Here is a 26,264-nt window from a genome sequence, read left to right on the forward strand (position 1 = left end):
CTCCTTAAATTTTTGAGGACCCTCACAAGTGAAAAATTGTACAGGTGGTTTCCTGCAATGGATCATATAGAGGAACCTCCGTCGTTCACCACGTCAGCTTGTTTTGGAATCTCAGAGCAGACACTCCAAAGGACCAAAATGGAAACAAACGGTGCTCTCATTAGATCCGAGTATTTTATAGAGGTATGCGTATAGAATATTTAGGACATATTTGCTTGGCACAAGTTAAACTCTAGAATGAAAATAAAAATAAATAACTTTTATTCTCTTATTTGATACTCAAATTTTATTTCAATTTCAATTTCAGTCACGAACTAAATATATCCCAGATAATATGTTTATTCGGATTTTCATTCTAATTCTAATCTCGATTCTGGCTGCAAACCAAACGGACCCTATTCTGATAGTCACCGGAGTGAGTCTGGGATAGGTACGATGGTCAGCCGAGACCGTTGGATGCAAAACATATTTGGAAGATTTGCATGATAGATTGACCAAAGAAACCAATGAGTTGGATCGACGTGTTGTAACAAATTACAGAACCCAATAGATACAAAATAAATGAAAACCAAAGAACACTTGGTAAAAGTATCAAAGGATATCTGTAACCAAGTAGTGAAATCATCAAAACAAAACTTACAAGCATAACCAACTCCATATCACATGTAATTTGATTTCAACACATCATCCATAGTCATCAATGGATGTCTTCAACACTACTTGTGAACTAGATTTCTCAGAAAAAGATAAGTTAAAAAAGAGATCTAAGATATGCAAATAATTTTAACTATTCAAAGTTATATGAATAAATAGAACACGAGAAAGAACAGAACGAGGATTGCCTCGATGAAATTTCCCAGAATCTGTTTTATTCACTACCATGCACAAGTATTTTGGGCCACAATGTAGTAGTGTATTGCATAATCCCCATTGATGCATGACAAGGAAAAATCCAGAGGATAGAACAGTTTTTGAGAAATACACCAAGTCCCTGAAATGCTTGAAAAGGACAAAATATAGAAAACCATACAACCACAAAACCAAGCCCCTGATAACACAATACTTATATTCACAAACATAATACGAGAGAAACAGTAACCAGAACAAACTAGCAGTAGCCTAATTCCGAATAGCACAAGAGGAATTGAAAAGGATGATGCTTGGCAAAATAAAATTAAACATACAATAAAAAAATGTCTATATTAAAAGATAGATGTGTTTCATCCAGGCAGGAGGCGAGACATAATTCACAGGCTTCTTCCAAAAAAGATAAAAATTTACAGGAGTAAAGAAACCTGTGAAGTGCGACCCTCCAACAACAGCACAATAAAATAACAGAACACAGGTTTCGGCATGCTACACTAAGAACTTAACATAAACTTGACATCAAACAAACAATAAAACAAATCCTGCTACTTTCCATGAAAGCGTAAACAAAACTGAGCCATTGGCTTCCATGAAGGCTGGTGGAGCTGAATATCATGTGATAGAATTCTTTTATAATTTCAGCTCCAAATTTCTAGAGGCTTTTCTCCTTGATCAATGGTTTGTAGTATTTGTTGCTGCAAAGAATGACCAATTTGGATTTCTCAATTCCTTGTAGGAGATGCTTGTCACCTCTTACAACCATTTTCTCCAACTGGTGGACCTTTTATCACCAGACAAGATTCTGGGAAGATTTAGAAGGGAGTTTACCCTGGTAATACCTTCGAGGGCAGACCATTCCTCCTCCTCTGCTGTGGATATGCAATCAGCAAGGCTTCTTGCGGATTGACATATTTCTGGCACTTTTTCTACCTTATGTTCCTCAGATATTGGTACAATCTCATCAGCATTGCAAAATGTATACGAATGTTCTAACGTAGAAACAGGCGTATGAGCTTCAACAGATCCATGCCCTTCTTCCTTGTCTTCTTCTTTTGAGCCCAGGACCTTTATCTCTGCTTGCTCTGCAGGCATCTCCCTGGGGTCACTCTCCTGAGATGGATCAGATGGGGATGTTGGCTCCAAAAATAGACAAACAACAGCACAGTCATCAATTTTCGATGTGGGGAATTTAAGTCGCCAAGCTCGAACCGCACAATCAACGAGAGCTCTAGCTGCAGTTGCATGAGTTGGTGCTGATGCCACTATATCAACAACCTCCTTGTTGGAGAGAACATCCCAAACCTACAAATAATTAGCTGCATGTTATCAGTTCCAAAAGTTTTTGCCTCATGCCAGACATTCATCATCAATATATCAGTCAACAGCGCATTGGATATACAAGCAGTGGGTAACTTCCCTGCCACTTCATTATCCAGAAATAATGAAATCTCATGTGGAAAAAACTCTAAACAATGCAAACATGATCCCTACAAGCATTACATGCATTAGCACATAAAAGAACAACAATATCTTTGCTGAATCAGCAACCAAGGAAAAAAAGTCTCCAATAATCTTGTAATCATGAATTTGGTAAATGAATGTATTGAGAACTTGTTAAAAAAGGATAAATACAGAGAATTGCAAAAGTAAATTGATTCATCATTCAGATACTGTGCCAGTATTACACATAGTAGTTCGAATATTCCAGATAGGAAGCATAAAGGCTAAAAAATATATATTAGCAATCTGATATTAATGCAAACAGAGTGGACTTCCTCCCTGAATTCCACGGACGACTTTGATCACATCGTGGAGGCAATTCAGCGACATACATCTTTTCTGAAACATATACTCTTCAATGTACTCAAGTTTAGGCCCAGAGTTTTCTCTTCTTCTTCTTGTTTTTTTTGGGGGTAAAGCGGGCATTTCATACATCACGGGTACAAATACACCGAATAGATAGGCCCAGAGTTTCATTATGTGCCGTAGAATATGCTCTGCCTAGCCACATAAAATGCACAGCTACCTCAAACAAATTAAAAGCATTCAGTATTGCTCACTGAAGAATATAAAAGAGGATGAAAAAGGCACAGTTCCGCTAGTTAAGGCAAAATCTATAAGGAATTACTCGCATGTAATGCAAAAAGATAATATGATGAAAAGTAATGAAAAATGTAAATTTTCAGATTGTTTATTTTCATTAAAGGTTGTGAAAGGAGGTCCATGGGCCCCAAGTTTCAGCAAAAGGATAGCCCCAGCTCAGCTGGTCAATATAGCACGCTCAGTAGTCATGAGCCAGATCTGTCACTGTGAACATATCGTTAGGTAAAATATGAATTATACTTCCAAACAATATCATTCAATATTATTCAGTATGAATGTGCTAAATCCAAAAATCATTTGAACCTAAAATAAGCCCAATTGTTAATGTGTGGGGAAAGGAGGCCAACTGGACTACATATGCCAGAAATTTAGCTGCTCATTATTTCAAGGTAGTCAGATATTATAGTAAAAAATCATAATCCTTTTTTTTTACTAAATTGACAATGATTTAATTATGCCATTCCAAGTCCAAGAACTGAAGTTTCAGTTTTGCACCACAATATATGAAACATCAGCTTTTAGAAGGAGTCAAAAAGATACCCCATCAGTGGCAAGAACAATAAACTCATCTTTCTCAGTGAGATGATGATAGGAGATATCTGGAACAGAAATTAATCCATAATCCTTCAGGCAAAAGTCTCCAAAAGCTCTGGCCATAGCCAGGCCAGGTGAGTCATTGTTTGGCAACCATACGCGTGCAACTTCTGGTTCATCCTGCAAAGCAAAAACTCTCCCTCTGCATTGCTGGATTCTGGCAGCTTCCCCTGAGACAATGTATGAAAAGGTTAATATCTATGTACAAATTAAATTGTAGTGATTGTCAACCTCAACAACAAGGGATTAGAGTTATCAGGTCACTCATTGGAAAGGGCTTTTCCAAATTGACTAGTGGAAAGTGGTAGATGTGAAGATGGTGTCATGTTAGAACCTTGGAGGAAATTCCTAGATAATTTTGGGGCATTCAACTGGGCATGATGCCAGAGACTCAAAAGAATTCTTAGAATGTCTTTGAAGCCCTATCTGGCTTATCAGAAAAGCAAAATCAGCTACTATCCAGAAGCTTGCCTATATTCTACCAAACTCTTCTGCTACACAAGACATACTTTACTGAACAGGGAAGGAATCCATACTAGGAAGATTAGGCTTCAAGTCGACAGTCAATTGTACAGCAACCAAATTATTGTCTTTATCGCGTGTGCCCATTATTGCTCTAGAGTCGCCAACATTTCCAATTATAAGATCCTGTCCCTGGAGAAGTGCAAGTTGTACAAACTATAACAGCCTGCAAATTGATGGAGGCAAAGCCAATGTTCAAAAACTTGCTAACTGACTTGGAGATCAGCCAAGTTGACTTGGTTTGGAAATGCTATAACTATAAAATTACTTCCAGGAGAGAAAAAATCAACATCTCTTGTATTATAAATCGGTGAGCATGGAATCATTCCACCAAGTCCAACCTGGAGACTGAGAAGTTTTTGAACACTGGTAAAAGCAACAAATCATTAAAATTATTGCAACTTATTACCTGTTTTACCAGAGTAACAGCTGTAGTTCCACTGCAGAAACAATCAATTACTGGATGAAGTTTTAATTCCTTATCCATCAACTTGAAAGCCTTCAAGAAAGACTGTTTAAGCGGAATATAATTCTCAGGTAGCTTTTCATCCTCATCAATGGACTCTCCCCAGTCATCATCAATGCTAATGGATGTTGTTTCTTCAGAATTCATACTCCCAGACAAGCTACCATTTTGATGAGGGCTATCATGCCCACTAACATTAGCTCTCCATTCAGTGCACAACTTAAGAGGAAGAGAATCTCTGACTTTCCTGGCAACCATATGACCAAATGGCCCATGACCATCAAATACTCCGCAGAAGATGGTGTCACTTCTCGAAGAGAAATTCTACAGTCATAAAAACAATATCAGCCACAAAGAGAAAGAGAGAGAGAGATGAATTTAAATTGCTTTTAGAAGGCATAAGAATTGGCATACTGATCAAGGTTAAAGACATGTATGATAGAGTAATATTAGATTTATGAATTAATTATGGAGGCCAGGGAATTTCTGTGGTAATGTTAACTTAAGCTCATCTCTTTTCTACATGTGTTATTGAAGAAGTAACTACTAACATCCAAGAGAGACTCTTTGGTGCAACCTAATTTTCTACGCTAAGTACCAGTTGAGGGAACTACAGATGTTACACAAATTAGTAATGCTGTTCAAACATAAAAGAAAAGATTACAATAAAGGTTTATGATCAGCTCTATTGCATGGATTGTGTGGGTATGTAGTGAGGTGTATGTGTATAAGATACGCATAATAGGTAGGATGTTAAGGTGAATGCAAGGAACTGTAAGGAAAGGAGAATGCTTTAGGAGAGGCACCAAAAGAGGACAAAGAAAGGGTATGAAGAAAAGGAAAATAAGTTGAGGTAATTAGGACATATACAAGAATGGCTAGTGAGGGTCCTAAGAGGAGTTGAATCAGTTGATGCATGATAAGAGGTTGCAGCATGAAGGAGAAATCATAGAAGACTTAAATGACAGTACTAAGATATGAATCAATGGCACTTCCTGTTTCAAGGTTGATGAGGTATAACACTTTCTTTTAGTCTTCATTATATGAGGTGAAACAATAATTTCTGGGTGATTTTCTTTTGGCCAGTAATTTTAAACAAAGCACCTACTTTGTCCAAAATCTTCCACAAATGCTAAAAGCAATAAAAAAAAAGACATCAACAAATAATAATTGATTTAAAACAACATATTTATAAGCTAGAATTATAAATATTTTAATTAAGAATGATGTGCCAAGTCCTCTTTGTTGTCGTTGTTTAGTTGAATCAATATATAAAGATTCTTCTACCCAGGGTGTCACAGCAGCTCCAATTAGTCTTTCACTTCCTAATGTCCTTCCCATCTTAAGTCATCATCTCTCTATGACTACTACTAGATCTTGGCACTTGGTCTATTCCAGAAGCTTATGATGAATGGTTGTGATCTCATCAATCAAGATTTATGCAATAGACTTGATACATATACTCCATTTGTACCATCCCCCTTCCTTTTTTTGTGTGTATGTATGTGTGGTTTTGCAACAACTATGTCCTTCAAGATGGTTGAATACAGCCAACTTTTTCCCTGCTTGAAGAGTTGCACCAATAAACCAGCAACAATTGCCAAAAGGCATAAGGTTTGAAATGTCTTATGGCCACAGAAAGAAGATTTAAATTATTGCATACATGTAACATCAAAAATGATAAGCAAGAAAAGAGAAAGAAAAGAAAAGAGAGGAAACAAGAGAGGGAAAGGAAAAGGGAACCACTACAGATTTTCTATATTAAAATTGAACAGCAAATTTGATGATAAAATATTCTAATTTTCGTTCCGGAGATAAATGTGATGCTCTTAAAGAAATAGATTTCCATTAGGTCTATGTTGCTACCACATTATAGTGCCATTTTTGGATGCACTTGATTTCCAATGGTAATTCACGGATGGGGATTCCGATGGAATCATAAACCATGAGGAATTTTTTCTTTTGGAGTCAGTTTGAATAAAATTTTATTAGTTTAAAATACCATAAAAATATGCTATTCTATGGGAATTTAAAAAAAAAATCACATTTTTCCTCTTGTTACTTACCCACATTTTGCATAAGAAGGAACTCTCCCTGTTGCACTTTTCTCAACTCATCACCCTTTCTAAAGTAAATGCCCCTCCGTCCCTCACTGCTTCTGCCTCTATCCCTGATCACTCCTCTAGCCCCACTGACTCTCTCCCCTCCTAGATCCTCTACAACTCCTCCATGGAAGACTCATTGTCTTTCCTCCCATTAGATCTATTAACGCACGTGGATAACCCATTCTCTCCCTTCTAGATTCTCCAACCCCCAATTCTCCATTTCTCTCTCAAACATCTGAACTCTACCATAGATGAGCCATTCTCTGCCCTTCCTCTAGATCATCCCACTATTACTCCATGGCCACTACCATCTTTACCCTGGTCAAGTCCCCAAATCTTCAACTTTATGATGGAGATGATTGTGGATCATAAAAAAGAGTCAAAAATTTGGGGATGGGAAGTTAGGGACAAGAAGAGATAATGCAACTAGTATTGAATGCAGTCATCTTTCCCACATAACTTCTCGTATGTAGCAAAACCATAAGTTCCAAAAAAAATTGAAGTATTTTTTTTTCCTCGGAATCATTTGCAACATCACTCCATTCCCATAATTCTTCTATTCTTTATTAACCTCTGCCAAAACATCCAAACAAGCCCTAATTGGTTCTGAATATATATCCATACACATGCCTCTGACTAGAAACAAATCAAGGGATGCTTACCCTGATTTTTTTTAATGCATTTTTTCATTGTTTTCCAAAATTATATATCTGAGCACACAAATACACAGGATATGCATATAATGTCCAAAATTAGGACCTGACATTTTGCACCGTTCGTGGGACATGCTCCAAAAGACATGTTTAAATAATTTTAGAATACTTAGTGATATTCAGTTAGTTAGATTTAATATCCTACTCTTCATTACCTACATATCTACATAACCTAGATTTAGTATAAGCTTCAAGCATACAACTCATCCTTCTGAGAACATATGATGTGAATTCAAGCGATGATACATTTGTGCACTTATATATATGAAAAATTCAATATACAGTACAGCATTGCTTTTAGAGGCCATCTAATGCTAGATATTACAGATTTCCTTGAAAATTAGAACCCAGTAACAGATAAAGCAAAATGTGACAAATACATAACCACGATGTAATAGTGACATGGTCCAAATGGCATGAATGACACAAAGATAGGAGTAGCTCTTAGTAGCAACCATGCATCATAAGTTCAAGTGGAATGTGCCATGAATTTTGACGCTGAAAAACAGACTGACATGTCCAATTACACATGAAACACTCCAAATAACGTGAATAGTGCTAAAAGTAGGAATAAGAAATTTAGTTGCAACTTTTCAAACAAAAAGAGATGGTTAATCTTATATTATTACTAAAAAAAATTAAATTTGTCAGTACATTCTTTTTTTTTCTGTTGGTGTTTCCCGCATTTCTAATTTTTCTGGGTATACCGAAAATTTATTTAAAGAGTTTCGAATTAAAAACAATATCTGAATGAGCTTAACAATTAGATAAAGAAATACATGATATTTTTTAAATACGGAGTTTAACTAATATTACCATCCAAAAGATTAGTCTCAAATGTTAATCACCAACTACGAAGGACCTGTAATTGATCACTCGATATCCTAAGATAATTATGATCCTAAGATAATTACTCCAAAAAAAATTGAGAAAATCCTTCTAAAAATATCAAAAGTAGACGTTTATAAGGAATATTGAAGAAAAAAAAGAGTATTGAAAACTTCCAAGTTCCCACCGCATCAATCATCCAGAAAAATGAATCTAAAAGTTCAAAAAAGAACAAAAAAGTCATCTCTTTTGAGAAAAATAACAAATTCCAATGTTCCTATCTCAATAGGCAATACCATTTCCTTTAATGGGTTATCTGGATTCTGGGTTTTGATAGCACCGTTAAAACACATCCAACCACGAGCAGAATGAAGATTTTAACATCAAATCCACCAGTCCCTTCTCCTCCCACGAAATCACCGCCGATAAAAACCCTCTCTTGCAACGAAAACCACAAATAGATGCCCAAAACATCAACAAATACTAGAAACAAGTTTAAGAAAACCAATACCTCCCACACGACCATTGCGTCCTGGTTAGTACCCTTCTTTCCTTGCTGAGTATACAGACAAGCCACCTCGCTGGTCCCGTTCAGGAACATCCGGCCGGGCACGCCGTGGAGCTCGTCCTCCGCCAGCTCCCCACCGCCGGCGCCAGCTGCCCGCCGATCAAACACCCCTCCCTCACCACCACATCTGCCCTTCTTCACCTTCTCCTTCCTCAGCCTCGTCGCCTCCTTCCAGCTCTTGACGCTGATCTGAGACCGGAACAAAGAGAAGGAGGCACTGCGGTCGGCCGTCAGGGTTCCCCCCGCCGCCGTCGATCTCGCCGTAGACCGGGACGACATGCACGAGCCCATCTGAGAGGAAGGCACCACTCCGCCGGCAGTGGAGCTCAGCGCATTAGAGGGCGAAATGAGAGAGACTTTTAGAGTTAATATCAAGGGGTTGTGGGCCTGCCTTGTAGGGTTTATGAGTTGGAAAATGATGGATTATATTAATGACTTGAATAATCTTTAATGCTTGATAAGTGTGGGATATAGAGGAGGAGTTTGTTGTTTCCTTTTGCTAACAAGAACTAGGGATGAGGAGGAACAAGTTTTTTTTTTTTTTTTTCTTCTGAGGGAATTTTCCTCAGCCTTAAAAAGAAATATAAGAGAAATTATTGCCGCATAGGGCATGTGGCTGTGCACGCAGCCAATGAGAGCCGCTGATTTTTACGGGCGTTATTGATCGAGCATGCATCTCCGTGCATTATTATGAAAAATGGTGATTAGCATACTAATGCATACAGTGTAAGCAATAATTTCTCGCAACCTATAAATTATGGGATGTTGTTGGATGTGGCGGGGCTAGATAGGTTTCGACCTAGTCGATGCTTAAGTTTAGCTTAGGCTGCCATTTGAAGTTTTTTAGCTGATTTTTACGAGCATTATTGATCTGGCATGCATGTCCGTGCATTATTACAAAAAATGGCGGTCGTGATTAGCATACTGGTGCGTACAGTGTAAGCAATAATTTCTCGCAATCTATAAATTATGGGATGTTATTGGATGTGGCAGGGCTAGATTGGTCTCGACCTAGTCGACGCTTAAGTTTAGCTTAGGCTGCCATTTGAAGTTTTTTAGTTTAAGCTTCTCTTAGCACAAGGCTGAACCGAAAAGCAGCAATAACGTATCAATGGCGCTAAGACTAAGAGAAAATGGGTCGGCTCACGAGGACTTGGCTCATTTTGTCAAATTATTTAACATTTTTGTCATATAGTTTTTAATGATTGTTTGACGAAGGCACAGCAAACGGCCGACCAAAACTACTATTTAGTAATTGAGCAGCGCATGTAAGCATGATATAATATGTGCAAGGCTTGAAATTTTTGGACAATGCGTGGAATTATTCAATAAGCAAGCGGCTGAAAATGGAAATCATTTTCTCTTGAAAAGTAACCAAAAGGGTGGATAGAGACAGTGAGAGGCAGATTAAATTATGCCCACCTGTGAGAAAGTTTAACCAAGGTTGATTTGTTCAAATATGGACATAGTAAACTTGTACCACTCGCTACAAATGTGCTAATCTTGTGTTTTTGTTGTCTGTTGTTGAGCTAAAAATACTATGATTGTAACAATTAGGACCTTCTTAGTCCTATCTAAGTATCCAAAATCTTTCCAATAAATAACTGATATGGAACTAAACAGGCGCATGCATAGTTCCTCATATGCTTTCTTCGTTTAAGCCTTAACGTTCTCATCAGGCTAAGATCCCAATCTATTCAAATCTAATTATAAGTCCTATGATCAGTCTGTGGTCAACCTCAATAAACCAACGTTGCAGTATTTCCTAATCTACATGGGTTATGAGCCAGATAAGCTTTGATACCATTTGTCACAATCCAGGACCTCATCCAAAAAATCTAGTCGGAAAGTATTACTTAAGTTTTTTGATTCTATATAAGTATCCAAGATCCATCCAGCATATGAGACTAAATATATGTTTGCACATATCCTCACAATGATCATCCCATATGATTAGTTATCCATTTATTTCATAAAATATGGGAAAAAATCATTAGGTTTTCTAAAAGTCCTCATGTTATTGCAGCCATGATCCATTATCCCGGATTATGCATTGAGGAAAAAAAATAATATCCCAAATGATCAGACGCATATACGAGGTTATTCACCAACCACTGTGGTTTAGGTAAATCCTATTGCGAAAACTTCATTTTCATTCTAGATATAGTAGGTCTAATATCCATGCAGGTTCCAGTACAAAATGTAGATGAAAAAACTAGAGATGATACATGAACATTGATCATGAAATAGCACATGAATCTCAAAATTCAATGTGTCTGCACACAACCTTAAAGCGAAAATGCGATAAAACTAAACCACAGCTCTTGCATGGGGAAGTCACAGCAAAGAGCAACTATCATGTTTGGATCCATGATGTAATAACTCAGGACATCACCCAAAATGGCTAGCCGGAAGGTATTATTTGGGTTCCTTGATCCTATATAAGTACCCAAGATCGATCCAGCAAATAACTAATATGAGACTAAACACGCGCCTGCACGGATCCTCACATACTCCCTCCGTTTAAGTCCTGACGTCTTCGTCAGTTTAAGGGTTAAATCTATTCAAATCTAATCACAAATACCACGATCGGCCCATGATCAGCCCCAATGGATCCGTGCTGCAGTGTCTCCTAGTCCACATAGGTTATGGGTCGGGTCCGCTTTAATACCATTTGCAACAACCCAGGACCTCACCCAAAATGGCTAGCCGGAAGGTATTATTTGGGTTGCTTAATCCTATATAAGTACCAAAGATCAACCCAGCGAATAACCAATGTGGGACTAAACACACGCCTGCACGGATCCTCACACATGACCTAAACAATTTTATTTTAAGTATAGAAATGCTTCAATTATAATTTAAAAAAGTTTCCTTTGGATCTTTATTTCATCTAAAACTAGAAGTTAATTCAAAACTAACACTAAAATAAAAGTGATAGTTTTGAACAATATTTTGAAGGTCTTGCAAGGCCCCTCTGCTTTCCTTTTGACAGGGACCAAACCAACATGATCTGGAAGTACATCCACTGTATTGATTGTTTAGTCAATTTTTCTTTGTTAAAAATCTGGTGTACAGTCATCTGTAATAACTTTGTCATGCATAAGCACAAGAACAATCGTCCATCGTTGGGTCCACTGCACCAACCCATCATGGAGTTAGACCCCACATGATTCATATCTTCCTGAAACATTGATGGGCAAGGGGTGGTAGCTAGTGTTTTGGCAAAGTTAACATGGATTCAAATCTTGCCTCGCTTTGACTTTAGTAGAATTCTTGTTTTTGGGTGGTTTCTCAGCAATTCCTTAATTTTGTTACCTTGATGGTTCTTTAAAAAGTTCCAGCAAAGTTAATCAATTGGAAGTTTTAAAAAATTCATTTATTTCAAGAACATTTGCATAAGATGCTAGATTATTGGTACTATTTGATTTTGTTTTCTCCCTCCCTTTTTTTTTTGTTGCACATGTGAATCAGTGTAGCTCTGTTAATTGACTCCTTTTATCTTCTACATTTTTTTTTTTTTGAGTATGCTGGATAAATTATCCAATTCTTGCATAAATATATCTATGAGAGTCGGTGGACAAAATACTCAAGAGTAGGATATGAGCCACAGGTATAAATTCCTACAAAGTAGTCCCTGTATGATTCACCATATATGTCACCTCAAAGAACTGAAGGGTTGAAATCATTTGCCAGCAATCTTATAGTAGGAGATGTGAATCAAAACCTGGAGATGTAGAAGCTAAAAACCACATAACAATCATCAAGGAATCTTCTTCCTTAATGGTTTGCAGGGCTTTCAAAATTTTTGTAACTTATATCAAACCTTTCCCAACTACATGCAATTCTACTATTGAAACTGTAGCATAAAGATTCTGATTCCACTTCTAGCTATAAGAAGATCGGTTGAACTTCTGATGACAAAACCAGAACCACCATAAGCACATCTATCCCAAACTCTACCGTCGAAATTTATCTTAAAAAAATAGAGTGGGAGATAGCTTTCAAGAGAAATACATCACCTACGAGAGAGCTGGCGGAAGAGAAGCGATATATTTCCCCAACCGTCAATCTAAATATTATTTTTAATTTTTTTAATTTTTCTCTTTACCTTCTTAGTAGTTTTTCGATTTAAACACACGATTAGGTGTTTATTACACCAATACCACCCAACTCTCTTGTCATCAAGTTATCAAGATGCCGTTGGGCACACGGAAACAATATTTTGATTCTTGATGTTTGATCATCTAGTTTACTACTAGACCCCATAATTTTTACAACTAGGTCAAAGTCTTGTTTCTCAAACGTATCATTGTTTCATATTATTATGTTCTTAGTGGTCTTAACAAGTGCAGCAACTTGGCAATAATAGGTAGGGAGGTCCACAACATACCACATATATGGTCAACCAAGCTCTCATTTGTGCTTCTTTTCAAAGGAGCCTAGGTATTGCAGTGACTTCCTAGGGTATAACTAACCCTTGAACCTAGTCCTAGGCTCAGGGTCACTTCCCATTTTATGAATAAATGATACAAAATAGATATTAGTCAACAACAAAATATGTAACTACATTACATACGCCTTGTTTAATTAGTGGATTCAAACTTAAAATAATGAGCAGATTTAGATGTCATTTGCTTGTCATCCGTAAATGCTACATTAGCTTGCCAATAATAAATTAATTAGATTAGGCTCAACAACAAAGAGGTATGTGGCAAGATGACGTGCTTGTGAGCAGGCATTTTTAGAATTTTCGACAACCACCAAGCCTAAGCAATTGCTTTCATGTGCTGTGAGAAGAAGAATCTTTGAAAGGATAATTATTTAGTACGCTCATTAATACTTTAGAAGCAGACACAGCAATGCCAGAATTGAAACAAAAGTCGGAGGACCGACAACCCTCCAAGAGGAAATTGAGAACAACTCGAGAAAAAAAATTTAATACTGCAAGAATTGTATAGAGAATGCAACAAAATTAATATAAAGCTAGCTATCATCGATTTTGTTATTACTACTTGTATGCTTTTGCTCAAAAATGTTTCACGACAAATAGAGACTTAATTACAATAGGTTAACCAAGGTATGCCGAATCGGTACCAGTCGACGTACCGGTGGCAACCCGAATCGAGTCGGTATTGGTTCGGACCGTACTGAACTGGTATCGACCCAGTCTGCCATGCGGGAGCGCGCCTGCATGGTTCCCAGTGTGCCAGCGCGCGCGGGGTCACTGCCCAAGCGTTTTTCCTGCGTTTTCTTGTGTTTCACAGGCGAGCCCATGCGCACGGGATGTGTTTCCCCGCGTAGGATGCACAGCCGCCTCTTTTTCTTTTTCTTTTCTTCTTTTTTTTCTTTTCCTTTTCTTCTTCCTTCTTCTTCCCGATTCTTCTCCTTCCTTCTCATTTCTTCTCCTCTCTCCTTCTCTCTTCTCCTCTCTTTTCCCCTTTCTCCCGCAAGGTGAGCTCCCCGACGAGGCCCAGTACCGGTAAGTCTTCTTCTTCTTTTCTTCTTCTCCTTCTCTTTCTCTTTTTCTTCCTCTTCTTTCTTCCTCTTTCCTCTTCTTCTTCTCTGCACGCGTGGGCACGTTGCCTCGTGCAGACTAGTGCGAACCAAACCGATTTCACTGGTATGCAATGGAAACCGACCGGTATGGGCCGGTTCAGCATACCATGGGGTTAACCATCTTAGGACCAGGACAAAGAAAGTACTGAAATACTAATCATAGCATGTAACCTTTTTTAATATGAAGTCTTCAGTCTGTTTAAACCTAAACAGTATACCAAATGGGCTATCTTAAATCAATAGAGTAGCAGTCTTATTTAACAATAATCTATATATACTCACCACCTTCTTCATTGACGCAGTCGAGGATGGGTGTTACTGAATTTTTAGTGGATGATGGCTGAAATTGGTTGGACCCAAAGCTAATTTAGATTAGGATGTGGGAGGAAGGGATTAGGCCTGCGATTTAGATCTGAAACCTAAAGGACTTCATGATAATTCGGTGTTTAAGATATTAGAGCTTTGGTATGATGAAGATTGGCGGGGTAGAAGAAGGAGCAAAGGAAGGTGCTGCAGTTTTAATAGTAACAAGATAACTATGGGTTGAATAGAAGAGTCTTATCTCTATTCTAAACCCAATGATTTCTCGACGTCTCACCAAGGAAAAAAGAAACCTTTGGAGTCTCACCAAAGGAGGAGGAAGAAGCCTCACGCCTCTCAATCTCAAGAGCAATTGAAAACCAAAATTAATTCTTAATATTATTCTTCAACCACCCCTTTATATAGAGTAAGAGGTTAGAAAAATAAAGACTCTTACAACCAAAATTTTAGGACTCAAACTAAACATGGTCTCTTTTAAATCAAATTAATCATTTGACGAAATCAGCTGATGAAATCAACTGACAAAATCAATTGACAAAATCAGCTAATGAAATCCACTAAACCAACTATGACTCTCAAATAACTAGGACTCCTTAAAGACGCATGGACTAAGAGTTCAAATTAGCTAGGACTCTTTCAAATGACACATAAACTCAATAAACAAGACTCTAAACAATCTAGGACTCTTAGACTCCAAATAAACTAGGACTCTTCAATGCCTTAGGACTCAATTGAATTAAGCATTGGAACACTTGAACCCAATATAACTAGGTGTTGAAAATATTGGACCCATTGTGTTTCGGGCACTCCCAAGTGATGATCCAAACACGACGTACATCTAGGATGACTCAGGCTCCTACTCCTGCATCAATTCTCTTCGGCTGAGAAAAACTCGACTCCATCGATTTGGGGCTGAAGAGCTCATGCAAATCTGAATTATGGTGCAGGATCTTCTTTATATTCAGCCATGAATAATCTGAAAGGGGTCGGTTCTTCTACTTCACCAAAAATTTCTGATATCCTTCTTAGCATGATGTAATCCGCTAATTGCCTTGATCTGAATTTATAAATTCTAGGAAGGGATCTTGAAAATCAGTAAAGAAATATCGTTTTAGACTTACATAAAACTCCTCGGAACAAAGAACTTGAAGATCTTGTTTAAGGTGCTCCTTGTGCTCCTCTTGGCTTTGAATAGAAATCAGATTATTCATCTCAAAACAGAACCAACCGATGCGAACACAGTTTCATCTCCATTGCTGATCTCCGCTGAATTTTCTAAACTGACTTTCTTAGGAAACTCTCCTAAAGTTACATCAGAAAAATCATCTAAAAAAGATTCAAATTCAGATGAGATCACTTCTAAAATTTTATCTTCCACGTTGGCTTCCTCCTTGTCCTCAATCTCAGCGGGTCTAGGAAAAACTTCGGAGAAGGGGAAGGGATCTTGGCAGGGTCATCATCAGATGGTGCTACTGAATTTTTAAAATTAGCGTCAAGATCTTCTTTGAATATTTGCTGATCTTTAGTGGGACAAATATCAGCGAGGTGCCCTCGGCCACCGCACTTGGAGCAATCAAATTTGCTTCTTCTTTACGGTAGAGGACTCATTATTTTTTCACTAGATTTTGTTGTTCCTCGGTTTAGATATGTACCCTTATTTGCAGAAATTTCAAATCTTATGGATGGAAAAATATCTTGAGAAGAAGAAGTGCTTTTGTTGCTGCATTTTGAAGGTCGTCGCCCAACTTGTGGTTTGACACGGTCGACGTCGTAGTTCTGCCTCCACAACATCCATCTTCCATGCTAGGGTAGCCATTTGATATTGAACTTCATCCATCAAATCATCTTATTGTCGTTCGATATTGTAGGGATAGTATTGATCTTCATAGTAGGGATCATCATAGTATGAATCATAATAGTAGGGATGGCTTCTTCTTGTACTCATGTAGATTGATTTGCTCTGATACCAATTGACGCAGCAGGGTGTTAGATGTATGCCCTAGAAGCCAATTTTGGCTGACACATTATTAATTCTAGAATATAATTTGTACTTGACTTTATTATTATTGAATAAATGAAAGGCATCTTTTTTATTCATATTATTATTGTGTCTATGAATCGTCCAAGGAATTAATAAGATGATGATGCATATTCTCAAGAGTTGAGAATTTGAGCCATGTATCATTAGTGATTAATTTCTAAACGCTCCTGATCGATGGATCATCACGAGGACGGTGATCGATCCGATGAGATCAGTGCACACATTACTTTTCTTATGGATGGACGAGACTCGAGTCCACAGTGTGGCGACACTGAAGTAATAGTGCAGGTGCTTGTTAAGAACAAGGGTACAGCGCGTGACCAATACAAGAAGTCACTTGGATGTCTATCCACTCGTCAGTGACTTGCTTGATGTTGCAGTAGTATGACTGGTCCTTTGACCTGCGGTGCTTCGGCTACTTACAGTGAGGTTATTGTAGTTTGACTGCGCACATACATGGTCTCTAGCCATATGGGTCCATACAGTATAGATTGGCTGCAATAAGTTCACTGTAGGAGTAGGGTATGCACCTATAAAGAATCTATCGACCTTGATAGATAAGGAGAGATCCTATGTGATTTATAAGACTGAGTTCGTAAGACCTCGGCCGGGGCAGTATGCACAGTGGAGAAAGAGTTTTCCACTCTCGAACTTAAGTCGAATAAATCTTCACATATGATAGACGATGGGGTTTGACGAGTTGTCCATGACCTCCGTCCTGTAGGGATCCACGATAGTAGGACTGTATCACATGATAACTGCACCTAGAGGTTCACCATTCTATTCTGCTGGGTAGCCACTACATGCTGCTAGGTGTCACTGGTGGATGGTGGGACTCATAGGGATTATCTTGATGATCGATAAACCCTAATGAGTTGAGTTGGAATCGTTCCAACCCATTGAAAGAAGTTTTCAATGATATTGTGATAGAGATCGCAATATATCTCACTACCAGTCAGAATAGAACCTATGGGGTCACACACACTGGAAGTATTGACCGATCCGATGGTTAAAAAGTGATTATGAATTACGAGTAATCAATTCGATTGATAATAAGTTGAAGAAGGAACAATGGGAATTGATTAAATGGACTTAAAACACAAATCCTACTTAGAGTAGGATTCCTAGAGTTCTAATTGGATTAGGACTGGGAATCCTATTTGGAGTAGGACTGAGATTCCTACTTGGAGTAGGATTCCTACAATCCTAATTAGATTAGGATTTTGAATTCATCTTTGGATTCCTACTTAGAATAGGATTCTTAGAAATCCTAATTGGATTAGGACTTCGGATTCAAATAAGAGTCCTAATTAGATTAGGACTAAAATAAAAAATGTCCTAATTTGGATTAGGGTTTCTTAAGTCACAATTAATTATTAATCTAATAAATCAATAAGACTCCTAATTAGATTAGGATTGAAGAGTTCAATTGAGTCAAAATTGATTTAAGTTCTAATTGGATTAGGACTTACCTAGATTGGATCCAAATTGGTTCACCCTTGGGCTAAGCCTAATTGGATTAGGGCTTGACCACATTAGGGCATTCCAAACCCTACTTAATGTGGATTAGGGTTTACCAAGAGGGAGGGGCGCAAGCCCCTCCCCTTTTGCTTCCTTGGTGCGGCATGAAGAGAGGGGGCCGGCGCCCCCTCTTAGGAAACTAGTCTAGGGCTCCTAATTTGTAGGAGCCCTAGATGGCTATAAAAAGGGACAAGGGGCCGGCGCCCTAAGAGAATAGAATTCCTCCTCCTCCAAGCCGTGGCCTCCTCCTCTTCCTCCTTGGTCTTCAGCCGCAAGCAAGGAAGCAAGAAAGATCTCTTGGCGGTCCTTTTCTTCCTCCTTCGTTTGGGATCCAACGCAAGGGAAAGCAAAGGCTGCATCTAGCCTTTTGGATCTTCTCCCTTGATCCCTTCATCTTCTTCCTCCTCCCTCCAGCATTCAAAGGTTGATTGAAAGGGAGGTGATCAGCCATCAAAGTTATCTCTGCAAAGGAGCTAGCACCCCGGGGAGATAGAAAGCTTGGATCGGTTCCTGCTTCGTGTGGATACCCGTAGAGGCCGGGCACTTGAACGGCTTCAAGCGAACCTCCATCCAAAACCACGAACTCCAGTTTGCGGTGATCATCTACCCGCACAAGGTGAAGATCTGATCTTCTAATTAGATTAAAAGTTTTTAATCCTTATCTATCTACGAACGGTTTTTGAAACACGTTCATGCGATGAACATTGATCCCGCTTATGCCGATTCCGCCGCCATCTGATTTTGTTTTGAAATATCAGCGGCATGGGCGGGTTCTAACAGTGGCATCAGAGCCTAGGCATTGTAGATTAAGGTAAGGATTAATTATTAATAGGCTTATTAGATCTGAAAATTAAATGATCATGCATGCTGAAACTTTTCTGCATGCAGATTTTTTCTAGGGTGCTGATTTTTGCATGCTGATTTTTATGTGATAAAAAGATGATTCTAATTGTATTGTTAATGGGATTACAAAGTTTAGAATCATGATTAGCATGATCAGCAACCTATGTCATAAGATAATCAATTAGTTTTCAGATCTGAAAATTATAATTGCTGCATGTGGTGATGATCATAGGATTCAAACCCTTTTGGTATCAAATGTAATGACCTGCGATGTGATCTGTAATGTCATGTAATTTTTCAGATGCTTGCATGCATCTTATTTAATATTTTGAGAGGCCTGCGTGCCTCCTAAAAGGGAGATGTAATTTATTTTTGTTTTTATATTATATCTGGTTGTATTTCTGTGATGTGATGTACGTCAACGATCAAGTCGAAGATGATGCATGAGATGAGCAGGGGTCTAAGCGATTGATGGCGATTGGATCAAGAGTTGGTCAAGGATCGAATCAAGGAGGCTTGGAACCAATTCAAGAGTTGAAGACCAGTTGATCGATTGACGTGCATGTGCTTGTAATACGATCTAACTAGAATCCATGATCATCACCTATTTAAAGTTTAGCTTTAATTATTGCTGCGATTATAACTGCCTGCAATGTGCCGTTTGCATGTGATGTGAATGAGAGTCGGGTAGATAGGTTTACATGTGATGTAGCAAACCCAATTGAGACCTAAATTAAAACCTCCTCAATCAAGTCGAGAGTGAACCGACATGAGCAAGTCATATTAGATTAATTGATCTAATTGGTGTCTAGAAAAGCATAAAAGGTGGTTACTTAATTAGGACCTTACTCTCAGAGTAAGGGGAGCCTCCCACCTGCTTACCTGGCCAATTGTTCGATTACCTCTTATGAAGAACTCAAGTTGCAAACACTAAGACCTGATTAACCAATATTAAGTCAATAGGTCTTCCACTGTAGTAGAGCTGCTAAGGTCTTTCTGATGTTGATTTGTCTCGGCTGGATACAGTGGTCAAGTTGCATCGGGGGGCTGGACCTCTCTATAGACATAAGATGTTGTAGGGTAAAGGTGGGGTTGGGCACCAATAACTATTAGGTGAGGGCCCAATGACAACTTTATTCCTACGGTTGTACGGTGGGTCTGACTTAACTAAGAAATGGGACCAATAACTGTTAGGTGAGGTTTTCATGGCTTAGAGACCAAGTTGCACTGCAACATGCTTGAGAAGCATTGTACAAGAGTTGTACATTCATCAATCTATGTGTCACCAATAACTGTTAGGTGAGGTGGCATGTAAATCGGTGGGACCGCAGTACCCACTAGAAACCCTAGTCGTGTGGAATTTCCGTTTTCCTACCAGGGGAGTGTGAGGAATTCGAGAAAATAGTGGGAGTTACATTTGTTCTAAAAGACCTTAGAATAGATTAGGATCAAGTACAAAAGTCTAACTAGAATCTTTACTCTCTGCAGATCATAATGTCAGCCTCAAACTCTTTGACCCGTATTCTTGAGACCAACCGATTGACTGGAACCAATTACAAGGACTGGCTAAGAAACCTCAAAATTGTTTTGAACTGTGAGAAACTGGGCTACATACTTGAAAATGATATCCCTAGACTACCAGCACGTCCTACTGATGATCAGCGTGTGACGCATCAAAAGTGGACGGATGATGACATCAGAGTCAAGTGCTATATCATGGCATCCATGTCCAATGAACTACAATGCCAGCATGAAAATATGAAGACTGCTAGGGACATACTGGCACACCTGCAAGAGTTGTATGTGAGCAGAGTCGCACAGCTCGTTTTGAAGTGTCCAAGAGGCTCTTCAAAACAAAGATGCACGAGGGGTAGTCCGTCCATGATCACGGTCTGACTATGATCAAGGACCTAGAGGAGCTTGAGAAGCTCGGTATGAACATGCACAAGGAATTGCAAGTTGATCTGATCCTTCAATCCCTTCCTGATTCATTTGGTCAGTTTATAGTAAACTACCACATGAATAAGATTGAATGCACTAAGACTGAACTGATAAATATGTTGGTAACTGCTGAGGGAGCCTTGAAAGGTTCAAGGGGCAATGTCCTTACTGCTGAGTTGACTTCTGGTTCCAAGAGAAAGTCTGCTTGGAAGAAAAAGAAGCCTGCTAAGAAGCAGAAGAAAGACAAGAAGCCAAAGAAGGAAGTTCAAAAGAAAAGGGCCAATGACAAAGGAAAATGTTTCCACTGCAATGTCGACGGCCGCTGGAAGAGGAACTGTCCTTCATACCTCGAGAGCCTGAAGAACAAGAAAGGTGACACACCTTCAGAAGGTATAGACTTGCTCAAAATTGAAACTAATCTAACGGTTTCTTCTACTTCTAGTTGGGTTATAGATTCTGGTTCTAGTGCTCATCTGTGCACTACCATGCAGGGTCTAAAGGAAAGTAGAAGGCTGGCGGAAGGTGCAGTAACCCTTCGGGTTGGCAACAGGGCAAAAGTTGCTGCTGTGGCTGTGGGCACCTACCATCTGCGACTACCGTCTGGTTTTAGTTTATTACTTAGAGACTGCTATTATGTACCTGCTGCTAGCAGAAATTTGATTTCTGTTTCATGTCTAGCACAGGAAGGTCATGTTTTTACATTTGACAAAGACTGCTGTTCTATTTATTTCGAAAATAAAATAGTCGCACGTGGTTTTATGATTGACAGTCTCTATCATTTGCATATGAATGTATCTGTAAATGTGTCTGAGCAAAGAGTGAGTGCCAAAGGATCCAAGAGATCCAGGGATGAGATAAACCAAAAATATTTGTGGCACCTCAGGCTTGGCCATATTGGAGAGGACAGAATGAACAAAATGGATAAAAATGGGCTTCTCGGCTCATTGACTTCCGAGTCATATCCAGTTTGCGAGTGTTGTCTTCAAGGAAAAATGGCCAGATTGCCCTTTGTAGGACAAGGGGAGAGGACCACTGAAATACTTACCCTGGTACATACAGATGTATGTGGCCCATTCGATGTGCTAGCCAGGGGACGTTATTCGTACTTCATTACCTTTACCGATGATTATTAACGGTATGGGTATGTGTATCTTATGAAATACAAATCTGAATCTTTTGAAAAGTTCAAAGAATTCAGAAATGAAGTAGAAAAATAAACTGAAAAACCCCTTAAGGCTCTTCGATCAGATCGAGGAGGAGAATACCTTAGTGGAGAATTCCGAGACTATCTCAAGGACAATGGCATAGTCTCACAATGGACTCCTCCGGGTACACCTCAACTCAACGGGGTGTCAGAGAGGAGAAATCGGACTCTATTGGATATGGTCCGGTCCATGATGAGCTTCACTGATCTACCGATGTTTTTTTGGGGAGATGCTTTACTTACCGCAGTATATCTACTTAATAGAGTTTCCTCTAAATCCGTTCCTACCACACCGTATGAGATATGGCATGGTAAGAAACCAAGTCTTGGTCATCTCAAGATTTGGAGATGTCCGGCCTACGTCAAAAGACTACAGGCGGACAAACTAGAGGCTAGGACCATAAGTGCTCATTTTATAGGATATCCTAAAGAGTCATTAGGATACAATTTTTACGTCTCAGAGGATCACAATGTGTTTGTGAGCCGTCATGCCATCTTCTTGGAAAACCAGTTTATCCTTGATAGAGGCAGTGGGAGAAAAATTGAGCTTGAAGAGAAAGTCTCTGAAAAGCAACGAGTCATGGATTCTATCGAACCCATTAATACAGAGCCAGTACACGATGTCCCTCAACCACCTCGCAGATCTAGTAGGGTCTCCCATCTTCCCGATAGATACTTAGGTATACTAGAAGAGGATACCGAGAAAATGTTCCTAGTGGGAGATAGGGATCAAATACAGGATCCCAAAACCTACAATGAGGCGATCTCTGATATCGATTCTGAGAAATGGTTGGAAGCTATGAAATCAGAGTTAGACTCCATGCATTCCAACCAAGTCTGGACCTTAGTAGATCCACCAGAAGGTATTGTACCTATTGGATGCAAATGGATCTACAAAAGGAAGATAGGTTCGGATAGAAAGGTAGAGACTTATAAAGCAAGGCTGGTGGCGAAAGGATATAGTCAACGCGAAGGCATTGACTATCATGAGACCTTTTCACCTGTAGTCATGCTGAAATCCATCCGAACATTGCTTGCCATTGCAGCATTTTATGATTATGAAATCTGACAGATGGATGTGAAAACTGCTTTCCTAAATGGATATCTTGAAGAAGATATCTATATGGAACAGCCTCTGGGTTTCACTTCCAGTGATGGACATCATAAGGTCTGCAAGCTGCAAAGGTCCATTTATGGACTAAAACAAGCATCTCGGAGTTGGAACACTCGTTTCGATGACGCAATCAAAACGTTTGATTTCATCAAAAACGAAGAGGAACCGTGTGTTTACAAAAAGGTTAGTGGGAGCGCTGTCGTATTTCTCGTACTGTAAGTGGACGACATCCTCCTGATAGGGAATGATATTCCCATGCTAACCTCGGTCAAAGTCTAGTTGTCAAAAGAGTTCTCCATGAAAGACTTTGGGGAAGCATCCTATATTTTGGGAATAAAGGTCTATAGAGATAGATCTAAAAGGATGCTTGGCCTATCACAGAAAATGTATATAGAGGAAGTGCTGAAAAGGTTCAGCATGGAAAACTCCAAAAGGGGTCTCTTACCCCTTAGGCATGGAATTCATCTCTCCAAGAAGATGTGCCCCAACACATCTGAAGAGATTCAACGCATGAGCAAGATTCCCTATGCATCGGCAATAGGGAGCCTCATGTATGCCATGCTATGTACACGACCTGATATAGCTCTTGCTGTGAGTGTCACAAGCAGATATCAGTCAAATTCAGGTGAAGAACACTGGACAGCTGTGAAGAATATTCTTAAGTACTTGAGAAGAACTAAAGATTTATTCTTGGTCTTTGGAGGATCATCAGAGTTGAAGGTAGAAGGATATACAGATTCAGACTTCATGACTGATGTCGATGATAGGAAGTCAACATCTGGATATGTGTTCTTGTGCAATGGTGATACGGTAAATTGGAAGAGTTCTAAACAACCGATCATTGCTGATTCTACTATGGAAGCTGAATACATCGCCGCCTCTGAAACTGCTAAGGAAGGCTTCTGGTTCAAGAAATTCATTGCGGAATTGAATGTAATGTCATCAGATGCCATAACACTCTACTGCGATAATAATGGCGCCATAGCTCTTGCTAAGGAGCCAAGGTCTCATCAGAAGTCCAAGCATATAGAGCGGTGCTTCCATCTCATACGCGACTATGTTGAGAAGAAGTATGTCGAAGTGCAGAGAGTAGACTCCGCGGACAACGTGGCAGACCCGTTCACTAAACAGCTAAGTCAGCAAAAGACTGAAGTCCACCTTGAGAAGATGGGACTAAGATATATGACTGATTGGCTTTTAGTGCAAGTGGGAGATTGTTAGATGTATGCCCTAGAAGCCAATTTTGGCTGACACATTATTAATTCTAGGACATAATTTGTACTTGACTTTATTATTATTGAATAAATGAAAGGCATCGTTTTCATTCATATTATTATTGTGTCTATGAATCGTCCAAGAAATTAATAAGATGATGATGCATATTCTCAAGAGTTGAGAATTTGAGCCATGTATCGTTAGTGATTAATTTCTAAACGCTCCTGATCGATGGATCATCATGAGGACAGTGATCGATCCGATGAGATCAGTGCACACATTACTTTCCTTATGGATGGACGAGACTCGAGTCCACAGTGTGGCGACACTGAAGTAATAGTGCAGGTGCTTGTTAAGAACAAGGGTACAGAGCGTGACCAATACAAGAAGTCACTTGGATGTCTATCTACTCGTCAGTGACTTGCTTGATGTTGCAGTAGTGTGACTGGTCCTTTGACCTGCGGTGCTTCGGCTACTCACAGTGAGGTTATTGTAGTTTGACTGCGCACATACATGGTCTCTAGCCATATGGGTCCATGCAGTGTAGATTGGCTGCAGTAAGTTCACTGTAGGAGTAGGGTATGCACCTTTAAAGAATTTATCGACCTTGATAGATAAGGAGAGATCCGATGTGATTTATAAGACTGAGTTCGTAAGACTTCGGCCGGGGCAGTATGCACAGTGGAGAAAGAGTTTTCCACTCTCGAACTTAAGTCGAATAAATCTTCACATATGACAGACGATGGGGTTTGACGAGTTGTCCATTACCTCCGTCCTGTAGGGATCCACGATAGTAGGACTGTATCACATGATAACTGCACCTAGAGGTTCACCATTCTATTCTGCTGGGTAGCTACTACATACTGGTAGGTGTCACTGGTGGATGGTGGGACTCATAGGAATTATCTTGATGATCGATAAACCCTAATGAGTTGAGTTGGAATCGTTCCAACCCATTGAAAGAAGTTTTCAATGATATTGTGATAGAGATCGCAATATATCTCACTACCAGTCAGAATAGAACCTATAGGGTCACACACACTAGAAGTATTGACCGATCCGATGGTTGAAAAGTGATTATGAATTACGAGTAATCAATTCGATTGATAATAAGTTGAAGAAGGAACAATGGGAATTGATTAATTGGACTTAAAACACAAATCCTACTTAGAGTAGGATTCCTAGAGTCCTAATTGGATTAGGACTGGAAATCCTATTTGGAGTAGGACTGGGATTCCTACTTGGAGTAGGATTTCTACAATCCTAATTAGATTAGGATTTTGAATTCATCTTTGGATTCCTACTTAGAATAGGATTCCTAGAAATCCTAATTGGATTAGGACTTCGGATTCAAATAAGAGTCCTAATTGGATTAGGACTAAAATCAAAAATGTCCTAATTTGGATTAGGGTTTCTTAAGTCACAATTAATTATTAATCTAATAAATCAATAAGACTCCTAATTGGATTAGGATTGAAGAGTTCAATTGAGTCAAAATTGATTTAAGTTCTAATTGGATTAGGACTTACCTAGATTGGATCCAAATTGGTTCACCCTTGGGCTAAGCCTAATTGGATTAGGGCTTGACCACATTAGGGCATTCCAAACCCTACTTAATATGGATTAGGGTTTACCAAGAGGGAGGGGCGCAAGCCCCTCCCCTTTCGCCCCTCCCCTTTTGCTTCCTTGGTGCGGCATGAAGAGAGGGGGCCGGCGCCCCCTCTTAGGAAACTAGTCTA

The 26,264-nt window shown here is 39.1% G+C and overlaps 1 protein-coding gene across 1 annotated transcript; it reads right to left on the reverse strand.

Annotated features, from left to right (window-relative positions):
* Nucleotides 1-1,174: 1,174 nt before the first annotated feature.
* LOC103718938 (putative protein phosphatase 2C 66) lies at nt 1,175-9,245 on the reverse strand. Its single transcript, XM_008807953.5, has 5 exons — nt 8,710-9,245; nt 4,496-4,876; nt 4,101-4,218; nt 3,511-3,734; nt 1,175-2,169 (listed from the first exon to the last, which is right to left on the reverse strand). The coding sequence occupies exons 1-5, from the start codon at nt 9,055-9,057 to the stop codon at nt 1,621-1,623; spliced, it is 1,620 nt and encodes a 539-aa protein (XP_008806175.3). The 5' UTR covers nt 9,058-9,245; the 3' UTR covers nt 1,175-1,620.
* Nucleotides 9,246-26,264: the final 17,019 nt, after the last annotated feature.

This window comes from Phoenix dactylifera, chromosome 2 (assembly GCF_051530095.1).
Source record: "Phoenix dactylifera cultivar Ajwa chromosome 2, Ajwa_hap1_PhDact_Kaust_v1.1, whole genome shotgun sequence".
NCBI lineage: Eukaryota > Viridiplantae > Streptophyta > Magnoliopsida > Arecales > Arecaceae > Phoenix > Phoenix dactylifera.

Bases quoted from the DNA above. Each gene is read 5' to 3' on its own strand.
- LOC103718938 (XM_008807953.5), bottom strand. From the start codon at position 9,057: ATGGGCTCGTGCATGTCGTCCCGGTCTACGGCGAGATCGACGGCGGCG. The intron at 4,877-8,709 runs GTATTGGTTTTC...TTATGACTGTAG, and splicing joins ACGCAATGGTCGTGTGGGAG to AATTTCTCTTCGAGAAGTGA. The intron at 3,735-4,100 runs GTATGGATTCCT...ACATTGTCTCAG, and splicing joins CTTGAAGCCTAATCTTCCTA to GGGAAGCTGCCAGAATCCAG.